This window comes from Pelophylax lessonae (assembly GCF_965119305.1).
Source record: "Pelophylax lessonae genome assembly, chromosome: 2".
NCBI classification, from domain to species: domain Eukaryota; kingdom Metazoa; phylum Chordata; class Amphibia; order Anura; family Ranidae; genus Pelophylax; species Pelophylax lessonae.
In genome coordinates, this window is record NC_138769.1 from 540,649,724 (window position 1) to 540,673,676 (window position 23,953).

At 43.5% G+C, this 23,953-nt stretch overlaps 1 protein-coding gene across 5 annotated transcripts in view; it reads left to right on the top strand.

Annotated features, from left to right (window-relative positions):
- Positions 1–23,953, top strand: part of DGKH (diacylglycerol kinase eta) — a 588,450-nt gene that overhangs the window by 412,694 nt on the left and 151,803 nt on the right. For all 5 annotated transcript variants that reach the window (XM_082244880.1, XM_082244879.1, XM_082244881.1 and 2 more), the window contains one exon: positions 12,793–12,903. In XM_082244880.1, coding sequence (XP_082101006.1) covers positions 12,793–12,903 — 111 coding nt within the window. The remainder of the gene's footprint in view (positions 1–12,792; positions 12,904–23,953) is intronic.

Sequence of the window (23,953 nt, forward strand, 5' to 3'; positions counted from 1 at the left end):
GCTTTACTGTCTCTGGCTTTGACGGCGTGGCTTTTGAAAACCAAGTCTTAAAGACAAGGGTCTCCCGAATGCTGTCACTCCTACCTTGCTGAAGGCTCGGAAAGCTACCTCTAGAAAAATGTATCATCGCACCTGGAAGGCGTATATTGACTGGTGCGAGTCGCAAGGGTTTCATCCCCGCTCCTTTTTCGGGGGCGAGGATTTTGGCCTTGCTGCAGGAAGGTGTGGATCAGCGTTTGGCACTGACCATGATAAAAGGTCAGTTGTCGGCCTTGGCCATTCTGTTCCAGCGTCCCTTGGCGACTAATTCCTTGATTCACACCTTTATCCAAGGGGTGCGTCATCTGGCTCCCCCCGAGGAAGGCTCCTTTAGCTCCCTGGGACCTGAATTTGGTGTTATCCGTTTTACAACAGCTTCCCTTTCAGAACATCAGAGACATGCCTCTGCCCGTGCTGTTCCAGAAAGTTGCCTTTCTGGTGGCTATTACATCTGCTCGCAGGGTGTCTGAGTTGGCTACTCTGTCTTGCCGTTCGCCTTATCTGGTAGTTCATAGGGATAAAGTGGTTCTGCGACCCAATCAGTCTTTTCTCCCCAAAGTGGTGTCGACTTTCCACCTCAATGAATATATTGTGTTGCCTTCGCTTTGTGCGAAGCCCAAGCATCCCAAGGAATTTGCCTTGCATTCCTTGGATGTGGTCTGGGCGGCCAGGGTTTACCTGTCTGACACGGAGTCTGTTAGGAAGTCTGATTCCCTGTTTGTCCTTTCTGAGGGACCTCGGAAGGATTTGGCTGCGTCCACGGCAACCATTTCTAAATGGATCAGACAGACGATTGTTCAGGCCTATTCTATCAAGGGTCAGGTTCCTCCTTTCCCTGTAAAGGCACATTCTACTAGAGCTGTCAGTGCCTCTTGGGCTTTTTGCCATCAGGCTTCTGTTGCTCAGGTGTGCAAAGCGGAGACCTTGTCATCTGTGCACACTTTCACAAAATTCTACAAACTTGATGTGATGGCATTCTCAGATGCTTCCTTTGCCCGCAAGGTTTTGAGCGCAGCAGGTGTTTGAAGAGACTTGTCTTTTTCTGTCTCTTCCTGGGGTGTTTTTTGTTGTTCTGGGTTAGGTCCTGTTTGAGCTTTATAAAGGTAAAGGAATTGGCAGCACTCCAGGTTGAGTCAAAATCCAGATTTATTGACTGGACATCCAAATATGACAATTGTGACAAGGTAGACGCGTTTCACACACTGTCTAATGATTAAGCACACAGTCAGTGTGTGAAACGCGTCTACCTTGTCACGATTGTCATATTTGGATGTCCAGTCAATAAATCTGGATTTTGATTTAACTTGGAGTGCTGTCAATTCCTTTTCCTTTATCAAGTTTTCACGGAGGCGAGCCGGGGCATGCATCGGTGTGAGTCATCAGGCAATTGCACCACCTAGTGCAGTGAGTTCTTGTCTTTCTGTTTGAGCTTTGTTGCCCTGTTGGCTCAGTTGTTTTTTCTGGCCTGGTTGATGCGTTACCTTTCGGTAGGTTGCAACTTCCCACCCCTCACACCTGCACTGCTTTGGGACATCCCACTCGTGAAGGCTGTATGAGGGACTGCGACTGTCGGAGGACGTAAGAGAAAATCTAGTTTTTGTAACAACTTGCCGCAAAACCCTTTTCTCTGAGTCTGCCGACAGTCGCAGCCCCCCCCCCTCTGGTTTTTTCTTGGATCTTGGGGTTATTGCCTTCCGGTACTGCTTGCTACAAACTGAAGGACAATGGTAACTGGATCAGGATAATGGCTGAGGGACGGCCCCCTGGAGGTGTGCCTAAGCGTAGAAAGTTTTTTTTATTAACATTTAAAACGACCTAGCTTGCTCCTGCAGAGTACGCTATTACCCACTTGTGAAGGCTGTATGAGGGGCTGCGACTGTCGGAGGACTCAGAGAAAAGAGGTTTACGGTAAGTTCTTACAAAAACTCTATTTTTCTGTCTAGTGTCCTACTCCTATAGGGGGCAGTAAAACCCAGGGGTTATGAAGATCAAGAGCTGTGTCCTTCGATAAACATCAGAGAAATGGATTTTACGGTAAGTCAAAAATCCAATTTTTTACATGTAGGGGAGGAATGCCAGAATTGGCTTGGGCTGAAAGTGGTTAAGTAAACAATATGAAGTATAATAACCGGTGTACATAATTTTTTAGTCTTACAGCAATCTATAAAAAAAAGCAGACCTCTCATGACAGGTTCAAATTATGAGACCTGATTTTAATGTGAATAGCAACCGTCACTTATAATGTATGGGAATAGTATCTTTTTGTATCTATGGGAATAGAGACACTCCCTTTGATTTAGCAGTTGTTGCCTTTTTAGTAAATTTAATTTTTTTCACGGACATCCTATGCTGACTATCTGCAGCAATAACAAAAGGTAAATGAAAAAAGGACCGTAGAGAAAGTACCACTTAGAGAAAACAAAGGGAAAGAGTAGGATGGGAAGTCGGGAGATGGGGCTCAGCGCACAGGATGAAAATTTGGTCTAAAGATTTCAGAGAGTTAAAGTGTCCATATAGAATCATTAACCACGGGCTCGATATTTGTCACGCTGAATAGCAAATCACACATGTAATAAAACATGTTCTGTCTATAGATGTCCCTTTGCATTTTATCTAAATAGATACAAGCTATATGCCTAAAATATGGCATTGCTAATTGAATTGAAATTGGGGCTGTTGATAATAAGCACATTGGTGCAACTAGAATATTTGTTTCAGTAAGTCAACAGCTAACCTCTTCCATTTGATCTCTTGTTTTATGACCTAGCTGTTTGTTTTTTTTTTCTTTTAACTAGCATATGTTGCGATTTCAGTACAGTGTTGACATCTTAATGGGTTGGTTAAATTTATGTGATGCTTGTCATTTGGCCATTTAGTCAGCAGGTATACTCTACTCATTGTCACATCTTAGCTTCATAATGTGCAACTTCTAAATAATACTGTATATGGTCCATACAGTTGTACATTTATGGGCTGTTATTCAGTATAATTGAATAATATAATAAAGGCTAATTTTATATACCCCCAAGCAACTTCAAAAAAGCCATTTTCTTTTTTTCTTCTTAAATGTTGCACTTTACAGAATATTTTGTTTCTCATACACTGAGGGACACAGCATGTTTTACACTGGTTATACTGCCATCTACTGGAGTATTGAGCCCTGGGAACAAAACTGTAGGGCAGCTTATGGTGACCCCCCTACTACCAGCATGCCTAGTGTCCTAGGAAGATGGACATCTTTTCTTCAAGTTTGTTATTGTAAAGGATATCCTTTTTTTGTTTTAAACAAGACTTTTCGCTTTATCGCTGCTGGAGATTTCCCCTCTGATTGGCAGAAATCAGGTGTGGTCATGCTCAGCCTGCCTTTTGGTGTGGACTGAATGTTGCAGGTATGGCCAGGAAGTGACATTCAGGCACTAGGTTCCACGTAGGGATTTCTCCAGAGCTTTTGGTAAATGTTAGCTGTAGAATGCTTTCCAGGTCCAGAACCACCAACATTGCTTAAGCACTTAACCTCCAAAAGACTGGCTCAGTGAGTAGGCCAGTAAGGCCAAGCACCAGATTCTATCTCATTTTCATTAGTCTGTTTCTGCTAGTTTATACAGCTGTCCAGTGGCTGCTGGTGCTCAAAATTTTGGGGGGGGACGGAAACAGAAAAATGTAGTAGGCATTGCTTTGCGGCAAAAAACGCTGTAAAAAATTGCGTGACTTTGAGGTCACAAAAGTGTGAAAGGGTCCTTCAGTAATTAAGGTATAGTGTGCCCTCTTTCAATGCAGATAGAATAGCGTGCCCCCTTTCAATGCAGAGAGACCAGCGTGCCCCCTTTCAATGCAGAGAGACAAGCTTGCCCCCTTTCAATGCACAGTGACCCCCCTTTCAATGCACAGTGACCAGCGTGTCCCCTTCCAATGCACAGTGACCAGCGTGTCCCCTTCCAATATACAGTGACCAGCGTTGTCCCCTTTCAATGCACAGTGACCAGCGTACATGCCCCCTTTCAATGCAGTGTCCAGCGTACATGCCCCCTTTCAATGCAGTGACCAGCGTACATGCCCCCTTTCAATGCAGTGACCAGCGTACATGCCCCCTTTCAATGCAGTGACCAGCGTACATGCCCCTTTCAATGCAGTGACCAGCGTACATGCCCCCTTTCAATGCAGTGACCAGCGTACATGCCCCCTTTCAATGCAGTGACCAGCGTACATGCCCCCTTTCAATGCAGTGACCAGCGTACATGCCCCCTTTCAATGCAGTGACCAGCATACATGCCCCCTTTCAATGTAGTGACCAGCGTACATGCCCCCTTTCAATGTAGTGACTAGCGTACATGCCCCTTTCAATGTAGTGACCAGTGTGCGTGCCCCCTTTCAATGTAGCGACCAGCGTACATGCCCCTTTCAATGCATAGACCAGCATGCGTGCGTGCCCCCTTCAATGCAGTGTGACACCGCCCCCCCCCGACCAGTGCACTTACCTGGAGCCCTGGAGCAGTCCTGGCGTCGACTTCTCTTCAGTCCCCCGGCGACGTGTCTCCACGAGTCCTCCCGCTCCCGCCTCCTCCTCGGCCAATGGCATTGGGTTTGCCTTGCGGTCCATCAGGAAGCGCGTATCGGACGCGCTCCCTGATTGGCCAGGAGGAGGATCCGTGTGACAATAGCGAATTTTCATTCGCTATTGTCACACAATGGGTGGGCTCGGGACGCACTGCTCTGCGCCCCTGGTCCACCCTTTGCATCGCCCTATTAGAGCCTCCGGCTCTAATCAGGTGATGCCAAAAAAAAAAAAAAGCCCCATTGAACTCCATGCGTCCGGCGCCCCTGCATATAGATTAGGGGGCCGGATGCATGGATAGGGGGGCGGCGCCCCTGCGCCCCCAACAAACGGGCCGCCACTGCAGCTGTCACCTGCTTGGTGGATTGTTGCATGCCATACAGCATCGAGAAGCATTTCCCTGCTCACAAAGGTTCACCTAGAACACTCATCTGTTGCTGCTGCTCACCTACTGTGAATTTGGTCACCTCTATTTGTGTGGGTTTCATGGTTATTTAGACTCTTTCATCTTGCTTGGAGCCTAGCCGATGTCTGATAGAATTATCTCTGCAACATGGCGGATTCTAGACACTGGGGACAGTCTTCCTGTACTAGTTGTTCCCAGCATAATTTCTGCTGCTTGCAGACTACCTAAAGCGTGTCTAATGATGGTGGTACATCTGCATCTTGGAGTCATGCCGTCCCCTCCTGTTAGTCTTTCCAGACCTTGGTGTCCTTTTTTGCACCATCAAGTGTTGCTGGATTTTCTGCCCTTTTAGCTGAGGTCATGCAAGACTTAAGACCTAAATTACCCAGCTGGCCCTTATTGCAGAGGTCACAACTGCATTCTTATGTCCTGCAGCTCCTGCTTTCCCACAAATTTCCCCTCTTATTTATCCACAACTTTTGAGTCATTAGCCCTTTTTCACATGCACATGAACACATACTTATGCCAATTTAGACAGAAGCCAGTTAACCTACCAGCATGTATTTGTAGTAGTATGTGGAAAAAAAAACAGAGTCCCCGTAGGGAGAACATACAAACTCCATGCACGTAGTGTCCTGGTTAGGGTTTGAACCAAGAACCCTAGTGCTGCAAGCCAAAAGTGCTAAACACTGAGCTGTCTTATGTATTGTATGTACTTTTTGTCAGTATATATTTTCAGGGCACTTTGTCTCAAATGCTGGACTGCCGAATCTTTGTGCAAGTAGCAATTGATCCTAGTGGCCCTCAAAGGACAGCACATTTTCAGATGGGCTCTTGAAAACATGATCAAGGATGCTACCAATGGCAAGAGCACCCATCCTAAAAAAGCCTTCATTGCAGATGACCAAAATGTCTTTCTCTACAACTGTCAACAAATATCCTTTTGTTTGTCCACTACGTCGAGCTGAAAGTAAATACCCCCTGAAAACTTGGCCCCTAATCCACCCGAAAAGTCTGAACTTTCAAGTCTGCCAAATCCTCAGACAAGCTTTTCTCAGCATTAAGGTGTGCACCCACTTTCCAGAGCAGAAATGCTTGGGTTAAGGAGATGGTGTCCCAGGGCTACAAATTCATGTTTCTCTCCCTATCTCTTGTTTTTTCCTCACTTCCATCCTTCCTCTGTCTCCACATTGGATAGCATATCCCCTCGGGTCTTCTAGATCAAGGTGTCATTGTCCCAGTCCCAAGGCAGAATGGTTTTAGGGTTTTACCCTAGCCAATTCATTGTTCCCAAATTGGAAGAGAGAATTTTTCCCATCTTGGTTCTCAGGGCTTTGAATGTCTACATTTGAGTCAAAAATTCAGGATTGAATTCACCAGATCTGTCATTGCCTCTTTCCACCAGGGGGAATTTCTAGCTTATGTGGACATCAAAGGTTCATACTCCACTGGTAGCCCTGTTGAGCTCTTGTGTCATCCTCCTTTTGGGAGATACTTTCAATGACTTTCTGTTGATGAAAGTACCAGCAAGTGCACAAACGAACAACGTATCTCTAACTGCCCAGATGATACAGAAGTTCAGGTGGATTATGAACCATCAGAAATTGTCGCTGGATCCCACTTGCTTGAAGTATTTGGGTTTGGTTACAGACACTTTTCAAGCCAATCTTCCTTCCCTAGAAGAAATTTTAGATTCTTCGTCACAGCTTTGAACTCTTAAGTCCAAAAGCTGACTTTCCACTTCTGCATGAGAGCTTTGGGGGCTGATGGTGGCCCCCTTTAAAGCAATCTTCTTTACCAGTTTCACTTTAGACATCTACAGCACAACATGTTGTCAACAATTGACAAGTCAGTCCTGTCTCTGGACAGACTAATTTGGTTGACCCTGAAAACCATGCTATTGTTGGCTTGGTGTCTCAGAAATCTGGCTCTGCAGTCTGGGAAGTATTTTAGTCCCATTTTTGGAAAGTTTTAACAATGGATGCCAGCTCATCAAGCTGCTGGGTCCTGGGCATCGAGTTGTTTTTGTACCGAGGGGTGCTAAGGGACCTGTGTCCCAATTGGGGAATGCCAAAAGTGGACCTTCTGGCCTCCAGGTTCAACAACAAACTTAACAAGTTGTTATCCAGGTACAGGAATCCGCCATGGAAACAGTAAACCATAACATATGCATTTCCTCCTTGAAGCTTTCTCCTTGTCTGCTCCAGAGAATCGAGTTGGGAGGGTATTTCGGATGCTTCTGACAGGCACAAGTAAATATGATATACCTATCTGGCATAGATGTTGATGCCAGGTTATAAGGGGCAGGGGTATCTCTGTGTCTCTGATTGCTACATGCTTAAAGCTAGAAAGCATACTATTACTTCTGAAAGGCCTATCATCAGATGTAGCCGACATACTTAATTTGGTGTGACTCTCAAGGGTTCTATCCATTGGATAAATCCTCTGCTTCCTGCAGCTGGGTTTGGACCAGAGTTTTGTTCTCTTCCACTTTGTTTCAGATTCTGTTATCCTCTGACTTGTTGATTAAAATAATACTAAAGGCAAAACTACTTATTTTTTTCTTATGTTGGATAGGTTAAGGGAGGGTTATATAATTATTTTATTTTTATTTTTTTCTCCCATCTGTGTCACAGTGGAAAGATATCCCTTTACTTACTGTCCCATGGCTAAAACAGGAAATGAGAGGAAATCCATAGAAAGTGAGGAAATGTTTGGTTGTCTCCAGGGTCAACAGAACTACTCCCACTGGGGGATTTCCCCTCTATTCCTGTTCTGGTGAAAACCCAAAGTTTGGGATTTTCTTTTTCACTTTTAGTGATAACAGTCAACAGGACAAAGAGAGGGTGAATCTCCCTATCAGGGGCACAGACGGCAATAAAAACCTGGTCTATGTAATCCCTTTCTATTATGTCCAAAAAAAAACACTTTTGTATCCCATGCCTATCCCCCCTTGATTCCTTGGGAGTCTGATTCTCTCTGCGCTTCAAAAATTGCTATTCAAATCCATTAGAGACATTTTCTCCCTTTTCTCTTTCCCACAAGTTGTTTTTTTTTTGTAGTCAGTACCTCTGCGAGGAGAGTGTCTAAATTGGCGGCCGTGTCTTGCAAAGAAAGCTTTTCTGTCTTTCATAGGAACAAGTTGGTGTTCAGGCCCAGAACTTTTCTCTCGTCTAAGTTTCTGCTTTTCATTTCTGCTAGAGCGTTGTTCTCTTGACCCTCTGTATGGCCCCCGTTAATGAAAAGGAATTTTTTCATGTAGTCCAGATCTCTGTCAGTCTTTCTTTTAGAAAGACCAATTCCTTTTTGTCATCTCCAGTGGACTCTGAAAGGGTGCCTAGTCTTCTCTTTTTTACCATCTCTAGATGGCTTTGATAGATCATCTTTCAAGCTTAAAATGTTGAGGATTGGGGTTTTCTACTTTTTCCTGTCAGGGCACACTCTACTAGATCTGTAAGTGTTCCTGGGCTTACCGGCATCCACTGTTTCCCAGATTAGCATGGCTGCAACCCGTTTTGTTGTTTTGTTCACGCATTCTCAAAGTTCTTCCGGGTCAATGTTTTAGCCTCTTTCCGGTGTTCTTTTGTTTTTTAGGGGTTGTTAGTGATTCTTTGGCGAGTTGCCCTCTTTTTAGTTGAACTGCTTTCTGACAGTCCCAAAGGTTTAAGATTTACCCTTGCAACAAAATCAAGCCTTGCTTGGCAGTTGGAGAGGTCCAATCCTTCTAGACTCCAAGGGGGACCACCCCCTTTTAAGACGCCATGTCCCCATGTTGAGGGGGACAACGGCCTTGTCCCCACCTACCTTGCTCAGTAGATGTGAGGGTCTGTGGTGGGAGGGGGATTTTTCAAAATCTGGAAGGCCCCTTAAGAGTAAAGGGCCCCCAGATATCCATGCTTCCACCCCCAGCTTAAGTGAGTAGAGGTAAGATATCCTCCAAGCATGGTAACATGGTATTTAAATCAATTGTGTACTTATGAAGTTGCCTTTAAGGTTGTACACATAATCAGAAAATCGTACGAAAAATACCGCTTTTGAAGCGATCGTACGATAATCTGATCATTCGCACACAGTTTTGGAGAGCCAGTCACAACAGTTCATCCGATATTTTCCGAAGGGACACACACATTTTTCTCGTACGATACCAGATCGTACAATCTTCCTTTTTAATTAGTAAGTTTTCGTCCGAAAGTGCAGTACAAATACACAATACATTACATCACTTCTGAATTTTTGTGCAAGAATTTTCATATCTTAAGTAACACCTTCATTTTCAATATGGTATTATCATGGAAAAATAAAAACAAACAGATGATCATTCGTCTGATGATCTCATTGTATGTAGTAGGCATTTTTAAAAAATAGCTGACCTCTCCTTTTTATTTTTTTTTGCATGTCCCATATGGCAGTGCAATTTGTTTTACAAAGCTAGCAAATTTGCATTAAAAAAAAAAAAAAAAGGCCTAAAAAAAGAAAAAAGATTTACTTCGCATAGATTTCAATGGGGCTTTTATGTTGTGCTTGGGGTTTGATTTTTTTTTTTTTTTTCCAGTTTGGTGAATGTTCAGCTAAGTTTTCTCAACACTACAACCAGAAAGTTGGCATTTTCAGAAGGTGATTTATAATGGCAGACTCCGTTTATACCATAGGAAAGATTTACTTTAAGTCTGTGCCACGGTTTCATGTTTTTTAGTTATTTGAGAAAAAAGTGTTTTTAGCCACTGTCCGTAAAAGCAGTGTTACATATATATGTGTGTGTGTGTGTGTGTGCGTGTGTGCGTGTGTGATCTTGCACTTCCTGGTATTGGGCGCCAAAGTGCACAGCCGGCTCACTACATTGTTCAGTACACAGGCAGAATGCTGATCTGCCTATGTCCAAAGCAGGAACATGAATCAATGCCTTCCCCTAGTAAAAGCACCTCCCACACTTATAAAACACTGGCTAAGCACACAGTTAACCCTTTGATCACCCCTGATGATTAACCCCTTCCCAGCCATTGGTACAGTGGCACTGATCACTGTATTAGTGTCACTGGTCCTCAGAAAGTGTCAGTGTCCTTCTGTCCGCCGTAATATCGCAGCCCCATTAAAAGTTGCTGATCAGTGCCATTACTAGAAAAAATAAATAAAAATATCCATAGTTTGTAGATGCTATAACTTTTGCACAAACCAATATACGCTTATTGGGATTCATTTATTTTTTTTACCAAAAATATGTAGCAAAATATATATTGGCCTAAATTGATGAAGAAATTCGATTTTTTTCCATTTTTTTATTGGATGTTTTTATAGCAGAAAGTAAAACATTTTTCAAAAGTGTTGGTCTATTTTTGTTTATAAACGCAAAAAAAAAAAAAAAATATGCAGTGGTGATCAAATACCACCAATGCTCTATTTGTGGGGAAAAAGGACATACATTTTGTTTGAGTACAGCATTGCACAACCACGCAACCAACTGTCAGTTAAACTAACTCATTGCCATATCGTTAAAGATGGGCTGGTCATGAGGGGGGCAAATCTTCAGAAAGGCAAGTGATTACACATCGAATCAGGCCCCGACCCCTTCAACCTTGGCAAACAGATAACACTGGCAGTCTGAAAAAGTATAGCCGTGCTCTTGAGCGCCTGTGGCGAAAGACTAGGTCTCGGATAGATTTCCACCAATATAAATCTGCCCTCCAAAAATACAATTCCAGTCTCCACACCGCCAAGCAGACCTATTTTATCACTCTCATTACGGCTTGTCATCCCGCCCCCGGCAACTCTTCGCTACCTTTAATTCTCTACTCCATCCTCCACTACCTCCTCCCACTGACTCACTCACTGCCCAGATACAATTCGTGAGGAAATCATTGCTGTTCAGATACCTTCCATGCTTCACGCTTCATGCCCACAGGTGCAATCACTACTTCCCCCATTCAACCCCACTACTATAAATCAGGTTGCTAAACTACTTGCTAATGTCCACTTAACCACCTGCCCTCTGGATCCTGTTCCCTCCCAAATGCTACGTTCACCCTCTGGCCCTATTCTACGCTCTCCATCCCACATCTTCAATCTCTCCCTCTCTTCTGGCATCTTCCCCAACTCTCTAAAACATACACTAGTCAGCCCCATACTTAAAAAGCTCTCACTGGACCCAACCGATCTTAACAACGTACGCCCTATTTCCCTGCTCCCCTTTTTATCCGAACTCCTTGAACGTCTGGTCTACAACCAACTGTGCGACCACCTTGCCGAGAATAGCCTCCTTGATCCCCTTCAGTCTGGATTTTGGCGTCAACACTCCACTGAAACTGCTCTCCTAAAACTCACAAACGATCTACTAACTGCCAAAACCAATGGACACTACTCTGTACTCCTACTCCTGGACCTTTTCTGCTGCCCTCCTCCTCAAAAAACTCCATGCCTTTGGTCTCTGTGACTGTACTCTTCACTAGTTATCTTCCTACTTATCCAACCCACCTTTAGCGTTACTTACAATTCTACTTCCTCCTCTCCTCTTCCTTTTTCTGTTGGGGTCCCCCAAGGCTCTGTTCTCGGACCCCTCCTATTTTCCATCTACACGTCCTCTCTAGGTCAGCTGATAGCCTCCCATGGCTTCCAATACCATCTCTACGCTGACGATACTCAAATCTATTTATCCACCCATCAGCTCTCTCCCTCAGTTCCCTCACGTATCACTAATCTACTATCTGATATATCAGTCTGGATGTCACACCATTACCTCAAACTCAATCCGTCCAAAACCGAACTTATAATCTTTCCTCCACCACGTGCCCCTTCCCCTGATCTCTCTGTCAATATCGATGGCATTACTATCAGCCCATCCCTGCATGCCAAGGTCCTAGGTGTTGTTCTGGACTCTGAACTCTTTTACGCCCCACATCCAATCACTGTCCAAATCTTGCCGCCTCAACCTCCGCAACATCTCCAAAATACGCCTCTTTCTAACCAAAGACACAACAAAGCTCCTAGTTCACTCCCTGGTCATCTCGAGCCTCGACTACTGCAATTCCCTTCTCATTGGCTTACCTATACACAAGCTATCCCCCCTTCAATCCATCATGAATGCTGCTGCCAGACTCTTTCACCTAGCCAATCAATCGCTCAGTGTCCGCTGCTCCTCTCTGTCAAGCCCTCCACTGGCTTCCGCTCACCCAACGAATTAAATTCAAAATACTAACAACATCTTACAAAGCCATCCACAACTTAGCCCCCAGCTACATCACTAGCCTAGTCTCAAAACACCAACCGAATTGCTCTCTTCGTTCCTCTCAAAACCTCCTGCTCTCTAGCTCCCTCATCACCTCCTCCTATGCTCGCCTCCAGGACTTTGTCAGAGACTCACCAATCCTATGGAACTCCTTACCCTTATCTGTCCGATTATCTCCTACTCTGTTAGCTTTTAGACAATCTCTGAAAACCCTCCTCTTCAGAGAAGCCTATCCTACCCACACCTGACAACTGTACCTCCATTTTCTCCATCAGCTCATCCCCCACAGCTATTGCCTTTTGTTTCACTTGACCCCCTCCTTCTAGATTGTAAGCTCTAACGAGCAGGGCCCTCTAAATCCTACTGTATTGAATTGTATTTTTACTATATTGTCTTCCCTCATATTGTAAAGCGCTGCGCAAACTGTCGGCGCTATATAAATCCTGTATAATAATAATAATAATTAGGACACAGAATGTGCCATTGTTATTGAAATGTAATTTGTATTTTTGATCTGTGTTGTGTGTAATCTTTAGATGTCTTCTTCCATCTAGTTATTGCTTTTCATTTTTTCTACAGAGAAGGCTATTCAGAAAAATGTGTGATGAACAATTACTTTGGTATTGGTTTAGATGCAAAGATATCCCTAGAATTTAATAATAAACGAGAAGAACACCCTGAGAAATGCAGGTAAAAACAAATTAGTAAATGGCTGTGGTCTTTGCAAATTCCTATGTTTAACCAATACTTTAAAAATAATTTCTTAAATTACAAACTGTGAAGGCTTTGAAGTACTTCCTGATAGCAATTTATCTTTGCATTCATATGTGTTATGGAGTTCTTTATTGGTTACCAGACAGGAAATGTGTAGTTTTTAAATCTAAATTGAAACTGACCATTCTAAGCTGAAATATAAAAGTGCAATTATTTTAAATATTTATAATGGGTGGAAAAATAATAGAAATTGCTATCAGTGTTGTAAAGCAGACTTGTAAAGTGAGTGGTATTAATGTTTTTTCCTTTTTTTTTTTTTTTTTTTAACATGCTGTGACCAGAGCACTATAATGTTACCATAGTAACACTGTACTACTCTCGGGAAGTCATTATGATTGCTTAAATCAATGAATGTCACTGATATAAGCAACCATTTTTACTGAATCAAATTGATTATTTCAGTTTGTATTGTTGTAATTCGCTGTTATCGGCCACAGTTAATCACATGGTACAGATGGGCTTTGATTTACCCTGTCTGAACCATGTGATCACTGTGACCAATCACAGCTAGAAACACAGTTGTATGCAATGAATAGCATAAAAGGAAACCATCAATTATTTAAATTGTCATGTGATCTGCTGTGATTGGTCACGGTGATAACATGGTATAGACAGTGGGCTGGTACAGTGATCAGACATCGGCTGTGTCCAGTGGACACAGCCGGTGACAGATCCCACCATAGCAAGGCCTGTTTCGGGAGGACGTTGTATGATGTTCACCCGGAACGATGAATGTCCCGCCCAGCTGTCATTTGACAATAGGCTTGCCGGGAATTGGTTAAAGAAAGTATGCTCTCACTATCTAAAGTTACTCTTCACAAACTCTAAACCTTTTCATTTACCTCTAGAGTGTTGTTCTTTATTATTTTCATTGTTTACATCCAACCTCAAGCCTGCGTCAGAGAGGCATTCAATTATATGGCTGAAGAGATAATATGCATAGAGTGGACATTTTCAAACTCCCACTTCATCATGCTTGAGCAGTTTAACATAACAAATATTAAAGTTGTTGTTCACTTTCTTGGAAAAAGAAAAAATGCACATTTTTGCAGAATAAAATGTGCATTTATAATTTCTCTTACAGGAGCCTGCAAAGCATCTGTACAATGTCAGACTCCTGCAGATAAGCCCCACAGCTTTCAGCCTATACCTCTGTATTAGCTGCCAGTTTGAAAGCTGCAGTGCTTTTGAATGATCTACAGGGGGCCTTCATCAGTGTCTTCACAATTCAATAAGTACTTCAAGCAGTCGCCGCAGTGGAAGATGGGACTTGTAGTTATCTCATTCATAGATTTCCTGTGAATGAATGACATGGCTGTGCTGGTAGAGAACATGTGCTGGAGCATGTTACACCCTAAATGTGACGTGTAACATGTCCAAAAGTGAAGTTATCCTTTAACTATGAACCGCCAAAATACAAACAATATGCTGCATGTTCTGCCAGGGATAAAAATACAATGGACAAGAATGGTTGGCCACTTGTATGGGTAAATTGGATAGTTTTACTAAGATCTGGGCAGTCTGGTCACATAGGGCTAGGTGTTGCATTGGGCAGCCCTGGCTCTATCACATCTCCTCAGAGAGACACTAATTAACCACTTTACCACCGGAGGATTTTCCTGCTAGAAGACCAGGGTTTTTTTTGCGATTTTTTTACTGCGTGACTTTAACGGACAATTGCGCGGTCGTGCGACGCTGTACCTAAACGAATTTCACGTCCTTTTTTTCCCACAAACAGAGCTTTCTTTTGGTGGTATTTGATCACCTGTGCGATTTTTTGATCACGCGCTATAAACAAAAAAAGAGCGTAATTTTTGCAAAAACAACAATATTTTTCACTTTTTTTATATGAAATTCCCCCCAAAAAAATGTAAAAATCAAAATTTTTTTAACATTTTCGGCCAATTTGTTTTACGCTACCTATGTTTGGTAAAAAAAATCGCAAAAAGCGTATTTTGATTGGTTTGCGCAAAAGTTATCGCGTTTACTAACAAAGGGAAAGATTTTTGTCATTTTTGGTGTTTTTTTTTTTAACGAGTAATGGCGGCGATCTGCGATTTTTTTTTGCGGTACTGCGACATTGCGGCGGACAGATCGGACCCTTGACTGACATTTTTGACACTTTTGGGGGTACCAGTGACATTACTGCAGTAATCAGTGCTATATATATGCACTGTTACTGCAAAAATGACACTGGCAGGGAAGGGGTTAACAGTATTGGACAGGGAGGGGTTAAGTGTGTCCTAGGGGCGTGATTCTAACTGTGCAGGGACAGGTCTACTAGTGTAAAAACAAAGATCAACAGTTCTACATAGTAGAACTGTCTGATCTTCACTTTTACACAGGGAGAACTGACAGGCGGCTTGTTTACATAAAGCGCTCTGTCTTTCTCCCGCTGTTCCGGCGATCGTAGTGTGACCGGCGGACATCGGGTCCACCAGTCACACTCCCGCACTCCTCCGTGAACGAGCCGAGGCGGGCACGCGCCTCAGCGGGCGCGCGCCCGCCCGCTATTGGCTCTAGAAGGAGTGACAGGCGAGCGACGTAGACCTACGTCACTCTGCCTGGCCGGGGCCGACTGCCGCAGTAAATATACTGTGCGCAGGCGGCAACCGGTTAACCTCATGCTCAGATACCTGATATTGAAGTTTACTAATCACTCAGTTATAACAAAATGACCACCCACCGTAACCCTTGAAGACAAGGACTCCACTATACCTCTGAATGTATGCTATGGTATCTGGCATCAAGCCATCAGTAGCATAGCAGTTCCTTTAAGTCCTGTAAGTTGCGAAGTGGGGCCTCCGTGGGTTGCACTTGTTTTTCCTGCACATCCCACAAATGCCTGATTGAATTGATATCTGAAAAATTTGGAGGCCAAATCAACAAATCAAACCTATTTCTCAACCTATTCTTGAGTTCATCAGGCCAAGCCACCTTCCTACATTGCTCTGTAGTCCAGTTCTGATGCTCACATTCCCATTGTAGGCATTTTTGGCTGTGGATACAGGTCAGTATGGGCAATATGACTGGTCTGCAGCTACGCAGCCCCATTCGCAGCAAACTTCAATCAACTATTTTTTCTGTCACCTTTCTATTAGAACGAGCATTAACTTTTTCAGCAATTTGAGCTACACTCTCTCTTCTGTTGGGTCAGACTACACGAATCAGCCTTTACTCCCCATGTACATCAGTGAGCCTTGGTTGCCCATGATCCTGTTTCCGGTTCCCTGATTTTCCTTTTTTGGACCACTTTTGGTAGGTCCTGACCACTGCAGATAAGAAACTTCCTACAAGAGCTGCAATTTTTGAGATGCTCTGACCCAGCTGTCTAGTCGTTACAATTTTGCCCTTGTTAGGGTCCATGCACACTAGCTTAAAAAGAAATCCAGCAGCTTTTTAAGCATTTTTTTTTGTCTGCTTCTAGAAGCAAATAGTGTTATCCTGTGTCCATGCACACTGTTTTAGTCTAGAAGCGTTTTTGAAGCTTGAAGCAAATTATATATATATTTATATATTACATTTTTGGCAGTGATTTGTCGGCAGAATGCTCTGCTGCTAAAAGCTGGCACAAAAATGCTTTTATGAACATTTTTAATCCAGCATTATTCTGTCATTTTTTTTTTTTAGCTTATAGTGTGCATGGAGCCTTAAAGTCTCTCAAATCCATACGCTTTCCCATTTTTTCTGCTTTCAACACATCAACTTTAGTGAACTTGGTGTTGAGTTGTTCACTTTAAGGTGAACATAGAGGACAAGGGGGGCACTCTTTACGTCTAGAGAAAAACATATTTCGTCTCCAAATACTGGAAAGTTTCTTCACTGTAAGAGCTGTGAAACTGTGGAATAGACTCCCTCCAGAGGTGGTTCTGGCTAGCTCACTACATTGCCTAAAAAAAGGCCTGGGTTCTTTCCTGAGTGTACTCAATATAAATGGGTACTAATATTTATAAGTAAAGTTGATCCATGGAATATCCGATTGCCTCTCGGGGGGGATCAGGAAATAATTTTTTCCCCTGCTGTAGCAAATTGGATCATGCTTTGCTGGGTTTTTTTTTCACTTTTCTCTGGATATATATGGGATTGTATGGTTGGGTTTTCTTTACTTTTTTTTTTTTTCATTGGTTGAGCCAGATGGACTTGTGTCTTTTTTCAACCTGACTAACTATGTAACTTCAGGGATATCATGTTCACTTGTTGCCTAATAAATCCCACCCCATTTCAGATGTCCTTGTAACAAGATAATCAGTGGTATTTACTGTGCCTCTCAGCGTTCATAATGTTATGGCCTTGTATGTTATCTTTAGGAATTTTGTCTGCAACCTTTTTTTCTTATAAGTGCAAATATTGCTACGATTATTACACATGACATGAATTTCCATCTCTTGTGGTTCACATTTACATGCTATTTTGGCATGTCTTATAACTCTTTTGTGGCAAAGCCAATGCTTTTGGTGGCCAGATGGAGGAGAATATTCATGCTAACACAATGGATGTGACAATGGATTTATTACCATAACCTCTCCATTTTATATTCAGGGTTAATAGATATGTCAGACTTTGCTGTGTTTGAAGCTGCTGTTGTCATTCTCAGGAGATGGCATGATGTATGTGATTATATACATGTAAAGTGCTGCGTAAATTGACGGCACTATTTAAATACCTGAAATAAAGAAATACATGACAAGTATCATGTCACATTATTGCAAACTTTAAAGATTAAAAAAATACAATGCACCCTTGCTACATTATAATAGAATGCTTACCACTCTGCTTCCTGCGCAGCTGTGGGTGACGGGTCTCTTGGATTACTGCATGGTTCATCCTCTTTCAACTTGCAGGCAAAAATTAATCTGCAAAGCCTGTGAAGAGATGGACCAAGGAGGCCAAGCTGAGGCTTCAAGCTTGCTTTGACTGTCCCGACTAGACTGATTTTGAAAATGCACCTAAAAACCTGGAAAAATTCACAGACATTGTAACATCATGCCTCCGCTTTTGTGAGGATGTGTGTCACCAATTCTCTTCAAACATTCAACAATAGCAAGTCCTTGTTTACAGCAAAACTATAAAAGCTTGTGCAGGCTAAGGAGATGGCTTAAAGACTTGGGCACAGAACCACGTTTAACCAGGCCAGAAATGCTGACTAGAGATAAGAGCAGCAAGAAAATGAGCTACACTGACAAACTGGAAACTGTTTTCTGCAAATGACCCAGTGTCAGGATGGGGAGTCCTGCTGGATACTACCAGCTAACAGTGGTTCTCAACTCTGGTCCTCAGGACCCACTAACCAGGCCAGGTTTGCAAGATAACTGAAATACATCACAGGTGATATCATATGCTGCTCAGTGATTACAGTATTCTAGTCTGCATCTCCCCAAGGTAATACTTAAAATCTGGCCTGTTTGTGGGTCCTGAGGACAGGGGTTGAGACCCACTGAGCTACAGGGACCCATTCCCCCACACTGCAGAGAACCAATTAACAAACTGAATGTGTTTTATCCCAGATTTGATAACTTCGCTTTTACATCCCCTACCAACTCTGTCATAGACATTCCCTTCTTCCCCCCATTCTCTTCTTTTCACGGAGGGTCTGTGAAAAGTAATTGTTACAGATCTTTCAGAGACAAAAGGTAGGCCTTGTTTAGACTTTCATTTTGGGAGCTGCATTTTTGAACATTTTCTTTCCCAAATCACACTTCTAAATCTTCATATGCACAATTCTTTTATATGTGGAAACTGTGTGTGTAAATAAGACTTGCATATTGTGGTTTTTCACTGTGGATGTGTACGTATATATATATATATATATATATATATATATATATATATATATATATGTGTGTGTAGGTACTCGCATATGGACAAATGTTTAAAGTATACTGAGAGCCATTTTAAACATTAACCCTCTCGCTGCCAGGTCCTGTGCTCCATTTTTAAACTTGGCTGGCCAGGCCATTTTTGCAATTTTTCCATTGTTTTTTTTATTTTTCCCTTACAGCTTTCAGAGTTTGTTAAAGACCCCCCCCCCCCCCCCAAACCATATATATTTTGAAAGTGCATGACCAGTAGAATACAAATTTGGTGCTGCTGATTTTTAGGGCACAATGATTTTTGTGCAAATGTTTATCAAAACAATATTTCTACTAAAATCATAATCCGCAGATAAAAACACAGCCCATTTTACAAAATTCCTACAAAATATAAAAGTTAACCTGTATTGAGGTAATAAGTAACCACTATTTGTAAATTTTAGATTGCGCCTTTTTGCAAAATGATGAAAATCGAACATACACAAAAATTGAATTATTTTAAATTTCTCTAAAAATCAAGTTTTCATTGTTTCCTTACAGCTTTCAGAGTCTAAGACCCCCCCCCCCTCCCCCCAACCATATATTTTCTGAAAGCACATGACCTGTAGAATAAAAAAGGTACTACTGATTTTAACGCCCTGCGGTATTTGCGCAAAAGTTTATCAAAACAATATATTTGCTAAAACGTCTCTAAATTTGTTTTTAGCAGATATAAACAAAGCAAATTTTACAAAATTGCTAAATTCCTATTAAGTATAAAAAACTAAACCTGTATTGAATTAATAACAAATATTTATACATTTTAAATTGCACCTTTTTGAGAAATAGTGAAAATCAGACGTACGCAAACATTTCCCTAAAAATCTGGAGGTTTTCCTTTTTTACTTACAGCTTTCAGAAGTTGTAAAAGACCCCCAAAACCATATATTTTCTGAAATCACATGGCCAGTAGAATAAAAAGAAGGTATTACGTTTTTTTAAGGCATCACGATAGTTACGCAAATGTTTATCAAACCAATATTTTCGCTAAAAATACACTAAAATCATTAATTGGATGGATCCATACATGGCAAAATGTACAAAATTCCTGCTAAATTCATACTAATTATAAAAGTAAACCTATATTGAGTAAATAAAAAATATTTGTACTTTTTTAATTGCACCTTTTTGTGAAATGGTGAAAACTGAAGATATGCAAAACTGTAAGTATAAACAATTTACTCCAGAGGTTACCATTTTTCACTTGCAGCTTTCAGAATTTGAAAAGACCCCTCAAACCATACATTTTCTGAAAGCACATGACCTGTAGAATAAAAAAAAGTGCTACTGATTTTTTGGGACCCGCAATAATTGAACAAATGTTCATCATATTGCTATTTTCAATTAAAATACACTAAAATCAATAATGGTGCACATAAACACAACATAACTTACAAAATGTATGCTAAATTACTGCTAAAGCATCATTCTCATGTGGCATATGCCCATGGAGGCCCATGTTTACCCGCACAGGTGTTCCGTGCATCCCCGTACAAGCAGTCCCATTTATGTCAATTTGGATGCAACAGCTACACAGGCATAGCTGCTGTTCCCAATCTGACTTCGGTGTGGGTGCACGACCCCGAACGCATACCGTGTGAGCTCAGGGACATGCACATGGACTTTGTGACGGTACTCACCGTCACTGGGAGTGAAAGACAGATACTTAATGGTTTAGATTGCTTCAAGCGGGACAGTAATATTTGTCAGCCATGTATCTGGAGAAATATGTGAGGACTATTCCTGTTTGATTCTGAACATGTTCATTGAAAGAGCTAATCACATTGGCTTCTGTTTCATGTCCTTCAATTTCAGAGACAGGCTTTCCCTATTGTTTGTGTATTGAGATAATGTGTATTGTATTTCAGGAGCTTGAGGACGGAAAGTCTGCTAGTTAATTGGCTAAGGTTGATTGAATCATTGTCCTATGTTAGTTGCTGAGTGGAAATAGTATACTGTTTTTGTTGATTGTTCTTTAGATATTTAATTCTATTTCTGTATACATTTTCATCTGCATATGATAATGTAATCAGGCAACCCCTGACCTGTGTGTGGTAATCTGATCAGGAGGGGGAGGTCCATGCTGTAGATAAATTCTGTGTGACTGTTCAATAAAGAGAGATTTCAGTACAAGCTAAGTTGTTGGCTAGCTTTGTATGGGGGCGGCTAGGATTTGATATCTATGTCCATGACTGCAAGGAAGCTGTATACTGACGGAAGACCACAAGTACAGTGTGGGTCGGCGGTTCCGTTACAGACTTACATGGATGTCAAAATGGGAGCAATGGCTCTGTTCGTGCAGTTGCTACATCCCAAAAGACAACAGTGGGACTGCCTGCACAGAGATGCACGGAACACCTGTGCATCCCTGTAAAGGTACGCTATGTATGCCCTGTATGAACAAGGCCTTAGGCCCCTTTTACACAAGTAGACCGATTGGGTCTGCCTATTTCGTTTTTCGAGGGGGGGGGTGGGGGGACACTTTGATCCCTTCCAAGCCCCAGCAGCACCCGAAGCCGGTGAGAGTGATAGAGGAGGGATGCAGGCTACTAAAGGTAGCTGCAGAGGATCAGGTTTGCGGGGGTCAGATCGGGTGTGGGGAGGGGGGTGGGAATCAGTGCTGGAGGGCAAGAAGGGGATAGGAAAGGAGAGTGAGGGGAGCAGTTTTAGGTGACCAGGAGAGTGTGGGAGGTGGAGAGGCTGGGGACAGGGAAGTGGCAGCTTCAGGGGGTAGTCAAATTGTAGGTTAATAACTGATCAACTGATTGTACAATTCTGTTATAAGTTCATAGTCATTGAAGTGACCATGAGCTTATAGGAGAGGGAGAAATTAGTTCTGTACGGCGTACAGACCTGGCCAGCTGCAGGCAGTGCTGTAGGTCCATACGCCATATGGACCTGGCAGGAAAAGGGTTAAATCAAAAATATATTTCTCTTACGTCCTCCGACAGTCGCCGCCTCTTCATATTCGTCACATATGGGGTATTAGACTTTGCTCCGAAGGAGTAGCTAGGCAACAGAATATGTTAACAATAAAGCTTTAACATATCCCACCCTCAAGGGGTGGTCCCCTCAGTCAATACCCTCCTACTTCCTGCAACCATATCTCAGTTTTAATGTCTAGCTTGTCAGGAGTGGCTGGCTCTCTCTGTGCTGGGACTTTTTGTCCCAGACTCTTTCTTCTTTTTAATATTTTGTTTGAGTTTTTTTTCTCTACCTTTACTTAGCTGTTGTTTTGGTCAGCATTAGTTAGTTCTTCGGACGAAGAGGATCATGCGGACTGGGTCTCGGGCTGATCCCCCTGATCGCAGGTCGTGGGTCAGTGGCTTCCCAGTCTGCCATCGAGCGTTCAGCCAGGTAACGCTCCTGGCACGGTGAACGACCCATCCCTGTTCAGTGCAGGGATGATTGGTGAGGTGGCTACCTCACCGGACGCTGTGCGGTTTCTTAACCGCCATTGTGTGCGTCTTGAATTGCGACTCTCCCTGCCTCATGTGCAGCGGCTTGTTCGCCTGTGCGGGTTCCCCACGCCATGTGAGGTAAGTGTATCTATGTGGGGACCTGTCTGTCTGGGGGGGGTCTCAGTCTGGGACTGTGTAACCTGCCTTTATTCACACTGCTTGTCTCCCTATCTCTCGGCTGCATGCTGTGGGCTGCAAGGGGGGGGGGGAGCTGTGTGACACTGTGTGTGTCAGGCTGGGCAGTGTGGGAAGCTGTGTGCTGTGGGGCATGTTTTTATGGCATGTTGGGGCATATACAGCGATCGCTGCGGCGATCTAACATGTATCCATATAATGGGATAAGCTTGTGTGTGTTTTTATGCACTATGGAGCGGCGATTTCGGCGCCAAACGACGCCATTTTACCGGCGCCCGCTCCGGCCGCATGGTTTACATGCACGGCGGCCATTTTCTTGTAGCCTCCATAGGCTTACATAGAGCGCCCTGGCAGCATCACTTCCTCTTTCCTGGAACACCGATCGAGGCAGCAGCAGCAGCGGGGTCTCCTCAGGTTTTATCCTTCTATTCCTGATTGCCATTGCCTGTATTCAGTCTGTATATTCCCTGTGGGGGTCTCATTGTGCCTGAGTGTGGTGCGGTGGGCTGCGCTTGCCGCGCTTGCTAAAAGGGGGCAGTTAACCCTTGGTTGTCTGGCATACAGGGGCAATGGATTCTCAGGAGGGCAAGTTTCCCACAGTATTGGTGGAAAGCCAGGGGACCGCTGTTTCCCCCCCAGGGGGGGATTTAGCCACTATTGTGGCTGGCCTTGCTGCCCAGGTGCAAATGCTGGTGGCTGCTCAATCTACTAAACGGCCCAGAGTTGCTCTGTCCTCTGATTCTGAGGGTGAAGGTGATGGGGCTGTTCTGGCAGGGACCCCCTTATCGGGGTCCCGCTCCTCTCTTGATCTAGTGGGGTCTGAGGTGGAGGCTGAAGTTGAGGGGGTCGATAATTCTCCCCCTGGCTCGCCTGAAGAGCTTGCAATCATGGATGAGTTGATTGCTTCCATTAAGCAAACGCTGCGTTTGCAGGACGAAGTGTGTCCTCCCGCTGCCTTGGCGGCTTATGGGACGCAGAGAAAACGCAGGACACCGCAGGTTTTTCCCTGCAATGCTGATTTTCAGCGCGCTGTTAAGGATCAATGGCGCGATCTGCGCAAACCTTTTGCGGTACCGAGTAAATTCAAGCTGCGTTATCCTTTCTCGCCTGCCACTGATGAACGGTGGTGTGTGCCTCCACCAGTGGATCATGCTATTGCGGTTTTGAACAAAGCCACTGCGATTCCTGCAGAGGGTTCCCCTGTTTTCCGTGATGCCACGGATAGGAGACTGGAGTCTCTTGCCCGTCATACTTATTCTGTTACGGGTTCTATGCTTAAGGCTCTGTTTGCTTCTCTCATGGCGGCCCAGGCGATCGCAAGTTGGACGCAGATGCTTAGGCGCGTCCTAGTGGCCGATTCGGCCTCGCCGGCGACCCTGGATATGGTGGATCAGATCCACCAGGGTGTCATGTATCTGTGTGATGCGGACCTGGACCTGATTCCGTTGGCTGCACGTGTGCACAGCGTGGCGGTGTTGTCTCGCCGCCTGGTTTGGTTGAAATGTTGGTCGGTGGACCAAT